At 51.2% G+C, this 14,389-nt stretch overlaps 2 protein-coding genes across 2 annotated transcripts; both read left to right on the forward strand.

The window, feature by feature from the left end:
- Positions 1–8,316: 8,316 nt before the first annotated feature.
- On the forward strand, positions 8,317–9,834 carry MIND_00398500 (uncharacterized protein; the record flags this gene model as incomplete). The annotated part of the gene is made up of 6 exons (XM_037360812.1): positions 8,317–8,332; positions 8,385–8,443; positions 8,485–8,498; positions 8,546–8,607; positions 8,662–8,688; positions 8,774–9,834. 6 exons carry the CDS (start codon positions 8,317–8,319, stop codon positions 9,832–9,834), a joined length of 1,239 nt encoding a protein of 412 aa, XP_037223697.1.
- A 1,720-nt stretch (positions 9,835–11,554) lies between these two features.
- MIND_00398600 (Monocarboxylate permease Mch4) lies at positions 11,555–12,947 on the forward strand (the record flags this gene model as incomplete). The annotated part of the gene is made up of 3 exons (XM_037360813.1): positions 11,555–11,693; positions 11,740–12,028; positions 12,080–12,947. 3 exons carry the CDS (start codon positions 11,555–11,557, stop codon positions 12,945–12,947), a joined length of 1,296 nt encoding a protein of 431 aa, XP_037223698.1.
- Positions 12,948–14,389: the final 1,442 nt, after the last annotated feature.

The raw sequence follows: 14,389 nt of genomic DNA on the forward strand, positions 1-14,389 counted from the left end.
TACAGTCATACACAGTTCCTGCACAGTTATAGTAAGTTATTTTAAGTCAGGTGTTAAAGTGAATCACAAAAAGACTTAATGTTCTAGATTATAGAGTTAATAACATTTTGATAACAGTATCCTTAATGCATTTTAGAAGAATGATATCATTAATAATATGATCAAAGTGATATAAATAATAAATAAGCACCTTTTTCTAAAAAGAAAATATTTAAGTACATTAAGGCTTTAATATAAATAGATTCCATCCTATCTCCTCCTGTGCAACCTTAACTTGCTTTTAAGCTAATTTAAAATCCCAGATAGAACCATTTAGATGATCTTTAATATGCACAAGTTTAATTTTATAGAATAAACCTCACTTACAACAGCCTGAGAGCACTGCACTAGCTGCATTTGCCAACTCTACACATTTTTTTTTTCAAAGTCAAGATATTTACCTGCACTTGTTAACAGACTGTCTCTAGTTGCTGTCTTGCTGTCTTACTCTCCTTTAAAGCTACCTTAGTCTTTGCACATCACTTCTACTAAGTTTTGATCTTGGTTTTTGTTTAGGCTTTAGCTTTGTTAACCCGAACTTTACTATATGCTAGAGCTTACTGCAGTCTAGTTGTTTCCTGCTGAGCTATAATTTTCTTCACCATGTAAGATTGGAGAGAGAAGGAGAGGAACTAGGTTAAGGTGTTACCCTTAGCTAGAATCGTCTAGGCCTTAGTGCAACCTATCTGCTGTTAAGCTTTAGCTTTGTTAGCACAAGCTTTACTATATGCTAAAGCTTGCCGCAGTTCAGCTATTTTCTGCTAAGCTACAGGTTTTCCGAGTTTATAAAAGTTGAGACAGATTTTTAGAAACCAAATAGTAGCTTAACTGCTGTTATCTGTTAGGAGACTAGCAAGGAATGTCTTTTCTAGTAACCCTATAAAGACAAGGTTTAGGGCTACATTAACTTTCTTAGAAACCCCATCTGTAAGACCTTACCAGAAGCTGACAATAGCTCCTCTTAGTTAGAGCAGTTTTTAAGTACTAAGGAGCTATACATGTTCTAAGAAGTTTACATAAAGTAGCTATAATCTGTGGATTCTATATAAGGGTTTGGAAGGGCATAATTTTTAATGCTATTATAACAACGATAAGGTGGGTCACTCTGAGTAATGTGACACTATTAGATGACAGTAATTTAAATCAGTAATTTACGTAATAGTATTTTTTCTCTTGATTAACTTGATATTACTAATACTTACAACTACCTGGCTTCCTTAGGTGCATGTTTGCTTAGCTAATCTGTCTGACATGCTACCTCTTTTCTTTTCCTCTATACTGCTTAAAGGCCCACCTATAAACTAGTTATTTTAAGACAGTCTATAACTTGGACGTAGTATCCTTTTAATAGTCCTTCAAGTTATAAAAAAGGTACTTTAGCTGTATAGGTAGCATCAACTTATTAGTTCCTAAGCAATAAAAGTTGATCACTTCTATTCCTTTTAAAAAACTTAAGATATTGAATGAGTATGGGTTTAATATACTTAATAAACAACAAGAAATCTTCTTGTGCACCTATTAGAAAAAGATTATGTTGTTTCCCTACTGGGCACTAATGTTATTAGCGCAGTTAGGACTGGGGCTTAAGATAAGAAGTTTACTTTAGGAAATATCTTTCATAATGTCAGCTTAGCTAAAGGAAAATAATACAGGCTACAACTTACTAGTAAACTAATATCTGAGTCGATTTGCTCAGCTAAAGACATGCTTTTATTGCTTATGGTGGTAGTAATTACTTAATGCATAAATTTTACTGGCAAAGGCCCTCTTTATATACTTAACAAGATATTGCTGCATCAGGTATAAATTAGCTAATAATAAGCAAGTGCTAATATAATTATTTAGCTAAAACTATAAGTTACTTAATAAAATTTATTCATATGCTCAAAATACACAACTTTGGTTTATAATAATCTATAACGTTCTTTAATAATTATATAGTCTTAAGAGAATTATGCATTATTATTTATTATATGCATTATTATCTATTATAGAATATACTTATATAATAGCAACTATTAGAATAGATTAGGCGGATAAAGGTGGAAGCTTTACAATTACCTTTTGCTTTCTAAGAGTAATAATATTATAAACTTTAACTAGCAACTTATAACAGTAATTAGTTGTTAACTTTATAATAGACATAAAAGCTGGAGGGAAGGCCATCCTAAGATAACTGTTATAAATTCAGTGTTCCACTTTTTAAAAATTACAGGGTGCTACTAGTGTATATATTTATTTATTTCTACTTAATACTATATAAGTCCTTTTACTTAAACTAGGTCTTATAAATACTTGATAATTTACACTAGCTAGCTGCTAATATATAGTCTGTACCTAAGATAAGTATCTAATAAATAAAGCTGCTAAGGGCACTATTGTACAAAAAGGATATCTTTTAACTAAGATCTTTAAAGGCCCCTACCAGCTTCTCATCTTAATTTCCTAAATCTAATAAATACACCTATGCATTTGTAAATAGTTGTTAACATAGACTCTGAGATTTGCAAGGTAAACTGCCTAACAAGGTAATTTATTGTGCTAATGAGAAAAAAGGTTGAAGAAAGCCTCCTTACAGCACTTGCACTTATTATCCTTCTTGATTTATTTTTCTAAAGTCTTTTGCCATTTTACAGTCTTTATATAATGCAGATTCTAATATTGTTTTTGGCAGGTCCTGTTGCAGTAGTGCATCGTGTAGTACTATAAATAGACTTTGTTACGTGCAGAAGCTAGTGAAAGGTGCAGCTGAAAGTTTGAATTGCAAAGACAAACAGTATATAAGATTCTATGTTTTTGTCTGTAGCTTTATACACTATAATAACTTTGTTTCTAGCTTTGCATACTATGTTAAAAGTCTTTATAAAATACTTATAAGCGTATAAGTAAAGTATACTATCTTTAGCTAAGTAGTGTAATACAAGTGTAACAGTTGTAACCTGATATAAGCTGTCTATACTTGCTCACACTACTTTTTTAACACTTTAACCTACCCACCCACACCTGATCATTTATTAACGCTTATAGTAACATTTGGGGTTTATTTTTAAAGCATGGTCGCTGAGTTACTGGATAACACTGCCTAGCTCACGCATTTTTATAACAGTGCGTTTTTGTTTCTATACTAGCACCGTACTGACACGTCTTTAGTTACGAAACTCAAGACGGCGTCGATATGCGGCGACTTTGTACGCACTCTGGAACAATAACAAAAAAGTGGGGATGCAAAACACTGCCAAGCAGACGCTCATGCGCGATTACAACTATCTTCACCAAAGTAACTCTTCAACCAGGCTTTTATTGGTACCGCCCAAAGCTCAAAGGACAATGATAAATAGGTAACCTGGCACTGCAACCACCTGGGTTTTTTTCACTAAACTGCATGAATTTATCATGTTCGACAAAATCTTGCCCTCTGCAAACAAACTGCGCAACCTTTGCAACACCAACTATGAGGTGTGTGTGCATACTCGCACTGGCACTAACTTGCTGACATGTCATAGGTTCTCATGAAGATTCTCGGGCCAGGCCACATCGTTCTCCGCAACACATTTACAGTGAAGACCACGGAGCCGGACGGGACGATGTGCTACATCAAACCCAACCTTAATATTTACAGCGCGGACCCTAGCGAGAGCCCGAGAGCAAAGGAGGGAATGCAGGAATACATCAAGAAAGCTATCATTGCGTTTGCAAAGGAGGATAATACCAAAAACCTGTAAGGACAACCTCGCGAGGCTCGAAATCAGAGTCCTGAGCAGAGGGGGAATCCTTAGTGAACTACTACAACAGGAAGGGACGCTACAGACTCACCTGAGCAGAGAGGGAATCCTTAAGAGAACAAGCCAAGAAGCCCTCTGCCCAGGTGCACTACTATATACTAGTGACCGGAGTAATGATAGAGTGACTGCGTAGCGACGGATGACGGGTTGGAGAAGTCAGGTGTCGCTAATGGACCCTAGGTGAGTGTCGAGTAGCCCTCGAAGCTCCGGAGAGGCAGGTTTGGGACCGTGATGCCAAGGGAGGGGCCCAGGCATCCCTAGAAGGCCCAAGAAGGGCTTCGGGAGGTCCAGGCTGCCTCTGGGCGTCTCCGCTTGTGACCGTGACGTGACAACCGGAATCGGAATCGGAATCGGAATCGACTCCGGGTGTGTGACCGTGACGTGACGGCCGGAAACGGAGAGGGAAGGCGTGGAGCGGAAAGGGAAGGAGTCTGGTCTAGCCCAAGGGCCGGGGAGTGTCGAAGAGGACCAATGGGAATGGCGGCCAGCCATGACCACTGGAGGGTAGCGACAGGGGGTCACTCGGAGACGTCCCCGGACGTCTCCAGAGAGGTGGAGGTGTGAGGGCGTGCAGCCTGGGGCGCTGCAGTAGGCACGAGCCTTAACGGCAGTAGGCCTCACCCAGGGGAAGACCCGATGACAGGGGCCGTGGTGGCGGGGTGGAGAGCGGAGCCATGGCGAGGCTCAGCCATCCGAATGTAAGCCCGAATGCTGATATAGGTTGGGGACACCCAAGAGGTTTAGCGGGTAGAGATCGTAAGGAGGCCTTGATAAGTAACAGCCCGGAGAGGCTAGAAGGCCATAGGCTCAAGGTCTCAGAGGGAAGTGGTGCGTTCACATCCGGAGAGGTCTCCGTTGGCATTAGTGATCCCTGATGGTGACTCCGGAGGGACCTCCGGAGGGGACCAGGGGAGTTAAAGACTGGGGATCACTGGATGTGGGATGTGGTGCAGGCAGTGGAGAGAGAGCATCAGGGTGCGGAGACGCGGAGACGCGAGCGGAGACGTGGCGCTTGATGGGATCAAGTGACGGCATCAGGGTTTCCCCTGACAAAACCCTAAACAGCCCGGCGAGAAGGCCAAGCAGACAGCGGTGCATAAAGCAAGGATAGCGGCATGCACTGCACAAGCGAGGGAGTTAGGGGACTCTGCAACAGATATCAATATTAACTATCTATTTCCACCCTTCAAAACCCCATTACCCTTGCCCACTTTCAACAAGGACCTAGTGAAGCTCCTAAACAAGATCGACCCTGCAATTCCCCCTTATAACTCAAAGAGCGAGTGAACACGCTGTTTTAGATGTTCTGAACCCTTGGTCCTGGGCACATGGAACAGCGGCGCTCTTCGGACAGGAACTAGGGCTATGTTCTATCTATTTTGACCAACATTTTTGACCACATCTGCCATTTTCACAGCTTCAGCCAGCCTCGTTTCGAAGGGTTCCGGGACGTGACAAACTATCAAGAAAACCTCGAGATATGTAGATCCCTAGCGCCCTTGTATGCGGCGGTCTTCTCACTCTCCACCCGTACAACCCGGGACACTCCTTGGAGAGCTACCACGTCATGGATGCGGTGGTGCATGAATTATTTAAAATGCGGACGAGCGTCTTGCTCGAGCTAGTGCCCATCCTTCTTGCCGTGACAAGTTTAAGGACGTTGATGCGGGCATTGTAAAGCCCCACGACAACAGCGTTATAGGTCTTGTGGTCAAGATGGTTGCTTACTAACAAAGCAAGGCAACTAGGGAGAAATCCAAGCTCCCACCCAGCCAAACCTGGCAACGCCAAATAATGCAAGCTCATCCGAGTATGTAGAGTAGGGTTGTAGACTATAAAGAGGCTTGTCTAGATAACTTTTAATGCTCTAGACTAGCTTGCCTCATCAACCTGAGCCTAGGCTGTTCAGTTCTTGTAGCCGAGATATAACATGTAAAAGACTTCTTAATTAAGAACTTAAAAAAAAGTAGTGTTTTTAAAAATGTGTTAATACTTTAAAAGAAGCAGTAGCTAGCAAAATTTGCACCGGCTTACTGCTGGTATATAGAGTAGGGTGGTAAACTATAAAGAGGCCTGTCTAGATAACTTTTAATGCTCCAGACTAGCTTGCTTTATTAACCTGTGCCCTTAGTTGAACTAAACAGCCTAGGCTTTTGTCTCTTATATTCACTTCTTGTTCTAGTTACTTCCTGCTTGCTCTCTGGCCTCAAACCCTGGGTTTCCCTGGTATGGGGCGATAAGAGGATGTGGCTCAATCAGGCCTGCACACACGCGGCCAGGGCAGGTGGTTTTGCCAGCAAAAAGTCCTGTGGGACTATTTCTCAGAGAGTAAAAGGATTCGAAGGTTTTCATACCTGTCAGATGTGATGATCAGTTCCCATCATCACATCTCTTGTCTTGTCATACTTAGGCAGGGCAGGTGTGTCCTTGCACTTGCACTTAACCTGACCTAACTTGACTGCTACCTTGCTACCTGGTTACCTGGTTGTCACACTTGTGACCTGGCTGCCTTGCTTCCTTGCCAAATATGGTAATAAGTGGGGTGGGATTCTCCTATCTATCTACTGACAAGCCTTTGGCTTGTTGTTGCTTGTTTGGCCTTGTTTGTCTATATTTGGTAGTTGTTCCTGATCTCTCCCTTTATGTGTTCCATATGTTTCCTTCTAGTTCCTGTTCCTGTTCCTGTTCCTGTTCCTGTTCCTTCTCCTAGCTCCTAGTTAGTAGTGTATATAAGCCTGTCTCTAGTTTAGTTTCCATATCATATCATATAGTTTCCCCCAGCAGAGTTTCCCTTAGAGTCCAAAGTCTTTCCTCTTCTTCTCCCTCTCTGGTTGTGCTGTAGCCTTTGGTTGCAGTTAGAGCAGTTTAAAGGGCTCTTGCTTTTCTTGTTCTTTCTCACACCAGTGAGAAAGCCTGTCACTACTACAATCGAGCTCCTTATATACTACTCAGAAATTAATTATGTAATGTGACGATTAAACTAATAATGTGACAAAAGAAGCACTATGACTCAGGTGGAGTCAGTATGACTCAGTTGAAGTCATTGTGGCTGTGCTGCTAGAGCGGTCCAGAACTGGTACTCTGGCCTTTCTGGGTGTATCTAGGTCTCTAGACCTATCTAGACTCGTATAATTCTGCTATAACTCTGGATTGTTCTCAAGTATTAAGAGTATTCAAATTATAATATTTGCTCTGTTTAATCAGTGTCTAGATGTGCTCCATTTACAAGCTCATTATTGTATACAGTAAAATTCATTGCCCCACTTGTCTAGGGTGACTTGAAAGTAGTGATGGCCAGGTCCGGTTTGGGATTTCGGTTCGAACCCGAACCGGACCGGACTGAACGCGCGTTCGGCGTTCAGGTTCGGCCAAGGCCGTTTCCGAACCGAACCTGGCCCTCGGTTCGGCCAGGTTCAGCCGTTTTCGGTCCAAAAACGCCGGTTCGGGGCCGGTTCGAACCGACGTTCGGCGTTCATGTTCGGCAAAATCCTGTTTTGAACCGAACCGGTGGTCCGGTGTTCGGCCGAAAAGGGCCAAGAACCGGACCGAACCGGACTTGGCCATCACTACTTGAAAGTGATAGAGATGAATTCAGAGCACAGCAAATGTAGACCAAGCAACTCACGTCAGGGTGCTATGAGTAATTCATTCTGAATTACTCACACCTGTTTTGAAACAGGTGGCCAGGGTTAGGTGAAACTGAGTGACGGAGGCAAAGCGAAGGCGACTGAGATCAGACCTTCCACTGCTAGTCACTAATCTCAGTCCCAGATCATTCGAGGGCGGTGGGGACATGCCGGACGTGATGCGGGGATGTACCATCACCCATCACGCCAGAGAAATCAGCCCTCAAAGATCTGGTGCAATTTAGCCGGGCGGGTTGTGCATGCTTATCAGTTGCTTATCAAACTGAGCAAAATTCCTTGTTTACTAACCCCATTGACGGCAGATTTACTTAGTCAATCTATACTTACACCTATTCCTGCAAGGAAAAATGGTATCTTCAACATCTTTGACTCATTTTTTCACTACTATGTTATTTAACATCATTGGCTCATGTAAGGCTCATGACATAGCAGATCATGGGAATATATTACCTAGTATGGCAAGAGGGGAAGCAGGTGCTCCCAGGGTCAGAAAAGAAACCTCATGTTGAACATCCCTTGCTAGTGTACATGGGTTAAGTTTAAACAATCAGTGGCACCACAGCCAATTCTGCACACGAACTCATTCCATTTTGGGACCAGAAGAATTTTTTTATAGAACAATTTTCTGGACCCGGCCCCCCAGCAATTTTGCTGATGCCATAGCAGACTACTACGTGCGTCTACAGTCCTGTTCGGCAGCCATCAGGCAACCATCGCTTGGCGTGGCACGTGCGTCACGCCTGGTCCGTGCGCCGCACGTCAATCACAGCCGCATTCCTGCTTCTTCCTTCCCGCCACCTCGGTCGCCGCCGCGCCGGCTTGGTTGGCGGCTGAATATATAGCGCTGAATGTCGCAACTTTACGGTAAGCATCGTCCAGCTTTGGCGCACTACTAGCTCAGGCTCACGGGCAGAAGTCCACGCCCAGCGCCCACGTGGCACGGGTGGCGCGCGTTCGCAGCGTGCGGGAGCGATGGTCCTATGCGGTTATTGTCAAGTTATTTTGTGTCGTTCAAGTTGGTGGCACCGAGGTCGGGATAAACAAGACAACTCAAAGTACATCTCATGTGTATTCCAGTACCGCCGCGGTCGGACCGGGACCGACGACTCACGAGGCGCGTTCGCAGCGCGCACGGCTTGGTATGACATTTCGCGATTTTGTCCTTTTTGGTAAAACGCTACACTACAACACAGACACCGTGGCTACGAGGTCGCAAATTTGTGGGTTACTAGTACATGCCGCGGGGCAGGCGCGAGCGGCGGGCTTGCGGCGGGACGCCGCGGCGGCGCTCTTCCTTCTGGGCAGCGGCGCCCTCCTTCTTGTTCTCGGCGGCACCCGCACCCTCCTCCTTCTCGGCGTCGCCTTCCTTGCCCTCCTTCTTGTCGCCCGCGGCCTCGCCCCGCCTTGCCGGCTTCACCTTCCTTCTCCTCGCCCTCCTTGCCGGCCTCTCCCTCCTTTTCGTTACCGACCTCACCCTCTTTCTTCTCGCCTTCCTCGCCGGTTTCACCCTCTTTCTTCTCGCCCTCCTTCCCAGCCTCACCAGCCTTGTTCTCACCCTCCTTATTCTCTCCCACCTTCTCACCCTCCTTATTATTCTCACCCGCCTTGCCCGCGAGACACCCGCCGAGCTCGACCGCCTTCTGCACGAGCGCCTGCGCCTTCCGCACCGCGTCGCCGTTGTCCTTGAGCTGCTGCTGCGCGATCTTCGCCGCGATTGCCTGCACGACCGCGTCGAACTTGGCCTGCGCGGTGTTGGCGTTTGCGGCGCCTTCTTTGGCCTCGCCGGCTTGGGCATCACCGGCCTTCCCGGCGTCGGCCTTCCCGGCCGCCCCGCCTTCCTCGGCGCGGGGCCGTCCAGCGCCGGGGAAGAAGCTGCAAGCACATCAGCAACCGCGCAGACAATATACACAGAAAAAGCGTGCATTGAGTTCGCGCCGTTGCGGCCGGGTCTGCTGCAATCGTCAGCGATGCACCGGCTCGGGAAGGAAGGGAGGGAACGCACCCGAAGGGCCCGCCGGTGCCGACCTTGGGGCCTTAGGCCTTGCCGGCCTCGGCTTTGGTGCCTTCGCCGTCTTTCGGCGCCCTTGTTGCCTTCAGCGCCTTTGGCTTCGCCGGCGCCGGCCGTCTCGGCTTCGCCAGCTTTGCCTTCACCCGCGTTCCGGGCGCGATGCATCTGCCGATGGGTGGGCTGCCATGGCCAGTGGAGCTCTAGCAGGCGCTGCGATGGTACCGTCCAGAGGAGATCGCGACGCGGCGGATTCTCTGGTTCAGACCCCGGGATCCATCGCCTTACGAAGCGTCCACCCGTGTCGACGCCAAGCCGCAGATCGCGGAGAAACGGCAACGCTATATTCATCGTGTACTGATCATATCTGGCGCCACAGGTCGCCACAGGTCGCCACCCGCGGTCCGGACAGATGCCATCCGCGGATCGCGAACGCGTGATCGGCCCGGGGTGTTACGAGGGCCCAGGCGCTTGGCGGGCTTGGCGCGGGGTGGAGACTCATGCGGTGTCATGAGCAGTGAGCAGTGGGAGGAGAGAGGTCACTTTCGGGCGTGCCCGATGGGCGTGGGCCTGCGCCAACGGGCGTGGATGGGCGTGGGCGTGGGATTTGGCTGACGATCAAAGCCCACGCCCGCCCATCAGGCGTGCCACGCCCATCGGTCGGCTTGGCACGCCCGTTTGTCCTGCTTGGCACGCCGGACAAACGGGCGTGGGCTCTATATACCGCGAGTCCTATGACCTCTTTCAGAGCTTTGATGGAGCGGGAAGGCTTAGTACTGCGCCATCCTCAGTTGGCGGCGAGATCCGCCAAGTGGCCCAAGTCCAACGGTGCGGGCTGGTGGCCACCGACATAGGCCGGCCGGCCCATGCCAGACCCCGCCCGCGAACCCTCTCAGCGAACAATAGCACGCCCCGGCGACGGCGTAGCAGATGATGATTACGAGCACCAGCGCGCACGTGTTGCCGGTGCGCCAGGAAAGAGAATGCAGGGCAGGAGAGCAAGCTGTGGTGGACACTGGCCGGCCTGGCGCAGAGACGCAGGCGGGGGGAGGGATCGGCCGGACTGCTCTCCCCACAACACCCTAACCAGTGGGCACCCGCGCCGTGGACGTTGTGTGGACGGCCCTGCTACCAGAAGGCGCTTCGCCAAGATATCTTGGCATCGCGGTTGACGACAATCAGCACATTTTGATGTGTTCTGATTGGAGCCGACAGGGTGTCGCGGACAAGTGACCGCCACATAACGGTCGTCGAGGCGTCGCGGTCGCCGACATAGGACGGGGGATAGTCTCCGCGGAGGGTCCCACGCCCGCCCACGCCACGCCCACGCCATCACGGGCGTGCACGCCCGTTGGCGCAGGCCCACGCCGTTTGGCCACGCCCACATGCGAAGTCTCGTGGGAGGAGGAGCCAGAAGCGCTGGGTGGGACCTGGGTCGCGCGACCGGGGGATCACTGGCGCAAGGCCTGTTCGGCGCGGGCTTGTGGCATAACGGCCCCATCGGTAGAACTTTAATTTTGCCCGGGCCGGCACCGATGCAGCGCCGCACAGCAGAGCAGTCTCAGCAGATTCAATAGGCGGCTGTGTTCCACTCGATGGCAGGTTCCTCAAGCAGCGGAGAGCTGCGGTCACCGGTGGGTGTCCTGGTACGGTCCAAGGCCTGTTCGAGCCAGGCTTCGGTAACCATTGTGTATGATTGGGCCTGTCAATATTTTTTTTTCTTTGTCCGCCTGCCAGCAGCAAGTGACGATACTAGCCGCTTGCCGCGGGTCTTTCTCTGCATAAACTGCATTGCACGTGCGGAGACGGAAGACGACGTGGCAGTCACGGTGACGGGAGGCTATCAATATGTAATGTGACAGGTAACGCAAACTTTTTTCTGCATCCCATGCGGGCTCTGTAGCGCGGAGGGCCAACGGAGGGCGCACACCCACGCACACCCCTGCGTTCCTGGCCATCTCCTTCCGGCCTCCATACAGCTCCCGGACGCCGCCGATGCCGACGGCGGCTGAAACGCTTGATATATGAAATCATTGAAATGGCCCTGGAAATGACTCGTTTTTAAGCTGCCTCCGCCCGCCATGTCCTCCGCCGACATCGAGCTCGTCGAGCGACGCACCAACTCCACAACAGCAAAACCGGTCCCAGGCCCGTCGCCCCTCTCAGACGTGCCTGACGGCGGCTACGGCTGGGTAGTGGTACTTGGCTGCGCTATCATCAGTGCGTCGCGCTTTCTTCCCTTTGGCTGCTGCTGAATGTCCGATAGCGTGGTGGTACCTGGGTATATCGTACAGCTGGGGCATCGTCCAGGCCGCACTCGTCAGCCGCGGCCTCGCCTCCCCGTCCACGCTCTCGTTTGTCGGCTCGTCCGCCGTTGCGTGCATTGCTGGTCTCGCGGTCGTCAATGCGCGCATGATCCGCCACCTCGGGGCGCGGAGGACGGCGCTGCTGGGGATCACGATGATCGGGGTGGGGCAGCTGCTGAGTGGCTTCGCGATTGGGAATATTGGGGCGCTGTTCGTGACCGCGGGGGCGATTACGGGGATTGGGACGAGGTGCGTGAGACTGCCTTTTGCACCTGACCGCCGGCCTGACCACTCTTTCAGTCTGTGCTTTATGGTGGTGTCTATTACCCCCGCACAGTACTTCCACAACCGACGGGGTCTCGCGAACGGGATCGTCTATGCCGCCGGCGGACTTGGTGGAGCGGTCAACAGCTTCTTCATCGACGCGCTGATCGAAAAGCTCGGCCTGGGCTGGACCTTTCGTATTCTGGGCATCATCACACTTGCAACCGGTATTCCCGCTGCCCTGCTCGTAAAAGAGCGCACCCCCATCCGCACAACAGGCTTCGTCGACCCGTCCCTCTTCCGCGACCCCAAATTCATCACCCTCTTCCTCGCGGGCGCAATCGGCACCTTCCCGCTCTTCGTCCCGCCCTTCTTCCTGCCGCTCTACTCCGCCTCGCTGCACCTCTCCGCCCGGGCCGGCGCCGCGCTCGTCGCGACGTTCAACTTCGCCTCCGCGCTCGGGCGGCTCACGTGCGGGTTCGCGAGCGACCGCATCGGGCCGGTGAACGTCCTGCTGCTCGCGCTCGTGCTCACCGCGCTGAGCATGCTCGCCATCTGGCCCGTCTCCACGTCGCTCACGCCCCTGGTCGTCTTCGCGGTCGTCAACGGCGCGGCGAACGGCGGGTTCTTCGCGACGATGCCGACGGTGGTCGCCGCGGTGTTCGGGCCGGCGCGCGTCGGCGTCGCGATGGGCATGACCGTGACGGGCTGGGTCGGCGGGTACCTCATGGGCGCGCCGATCGCGGGGTACCTGCTGAGTGCGTATGGCGGCAGCGCAAACGACGCGTCGCTCGAGGCGTACCACCCCGCGATGTGGTATGCGGGCTCGATGGCGCTCGGCGCCGCGGGCCTCGTGTCGCTGCTGCGCTTCACGAGCAGCACGAAGCTGTTTGCGAAGATCTGAGCGCTCGGTAATATTTTTATACCTATTGGATACAATGAAAGTCGCTACCCGAAGAAATTAAAAGGAATGCTCCCTGGATCATGCCTCCCCTTGTGGTCGATCTTTGCAGAAGACTATCCGACGATCCGATGGGCGGCACCTTGACCGAATTGCGGACGAGGTTCAGATCAAATCTGCCGATCGACAAAAGGCAATGTGCTTCTCGCTTACCGCGTCAACAGTGTGTCCAGCGGCTGCCACGCGCTCGTCGACCCCGTTCGCCTCACAGTTGCGCATGATGAAAAAGTCCCTGCCGCGAATCCAAAGCAGCGTCAGCTGGGGATATTGGTTGATGTACGCTTCCAGTAGAACACGCGCCTCGGCGTCGGCGGGCGAAATATTGGCCTGTGTCGCGTTATCTCTTGCAGCTGGGAAGCGGGTTGTGAAGAGCAGTGCGCGAAGGGTAGATGGGAGAGTGATGCCGGTCGAAATTTCGGCCCAGAAAGACATTTGCTGGCATCGAAGTCAAGCCGGGCAGGCATACAGCGGAAAAGATCGCTCACAAGTGTCAAATCCAGCCCGCGAACGTATAAAGCCTCAAGTCGAGGGTAAAGGTGCAGGACTGCAGCCAAATCCTGCTTTTCGGCATGATACCCCGTCAGCGACAGATGCGTGAGGGTGGCGCATGGGGGGAACCTGAAAATGAGGAAGCTCAGGTCGTTGAAGATGTTCGTGGCCATGCCGAAGTGAGTTATGCGCCACGGGCCTTCAGAGAAGATGCCCAGGATACCCTCGAAACCACGTAGCCGAACAAGGTTCCCAGGTCCGGCGGGCGGATACATTGCGGTCCGAAGCGCATTGGTCAAAGCATCACGATTCACCCGGCGTGCCCGCCGGTTGGGGAGGCTCTCCTGGCCCCAGCGATGGACAGAACGCCGGAAATAAGCCGAGGTCTTGAACAGAGGGGAACGCTTTCGCCAGCAATTCGGTGAAGGATGCCGCCGGCCCGGGGACTGCCTCGTCATACAGCAGCGTCAGCTTCGTGGTATGCGCGAAAACGGGCACATCGCGCGGGTCTCCGTGCCAAAACGCAAGGGCCGTGTTCAAAGATAGGACTTGCAGGCATTCGGTATTGAAGAACGCGCTCCAGAAGCGCTCCTTCTCCGGGTGGAGGGACAGGAAGCCTGGCAACTCGATCCGAGTGAGTGGGGCGCGGGTCGGAAGCAGTGACAGTTCAACGGTCGCATCATCGAGCGTGCAGCCATCGATGTCAAGCTGCTGTAGGCGCAGCAGGCCGTGGATGGCGGTGATCGCGGCTGTGGAGAGAGTTTCGCCGTCGACGTGCAGCTGCCGTAGATTAGCGAAGCTGCCGATGTTCCCGACCACACGTGCTGAAAGCGCGCAAAGCTCTTCATCGGTGGGCAGCACGAATCCCGCGCCAACGGGCATCTGTGTGGCGAGTG

This window comes from Mycena indigotica (genome assembly GCF_014461135.1).
Source record: "Mycena indigotica strain 171206Taipei chromosome Unknown Mind.scaff0003, whole genome shotgun sequence".
NCBI classification, from domain to species: domain Eukaryota; kingdom Fungi; phylum Basidiomycota; class Agaricomycetes; order Agaricales; family Mycenaceae; genus Mycena; species Mycena indigotica.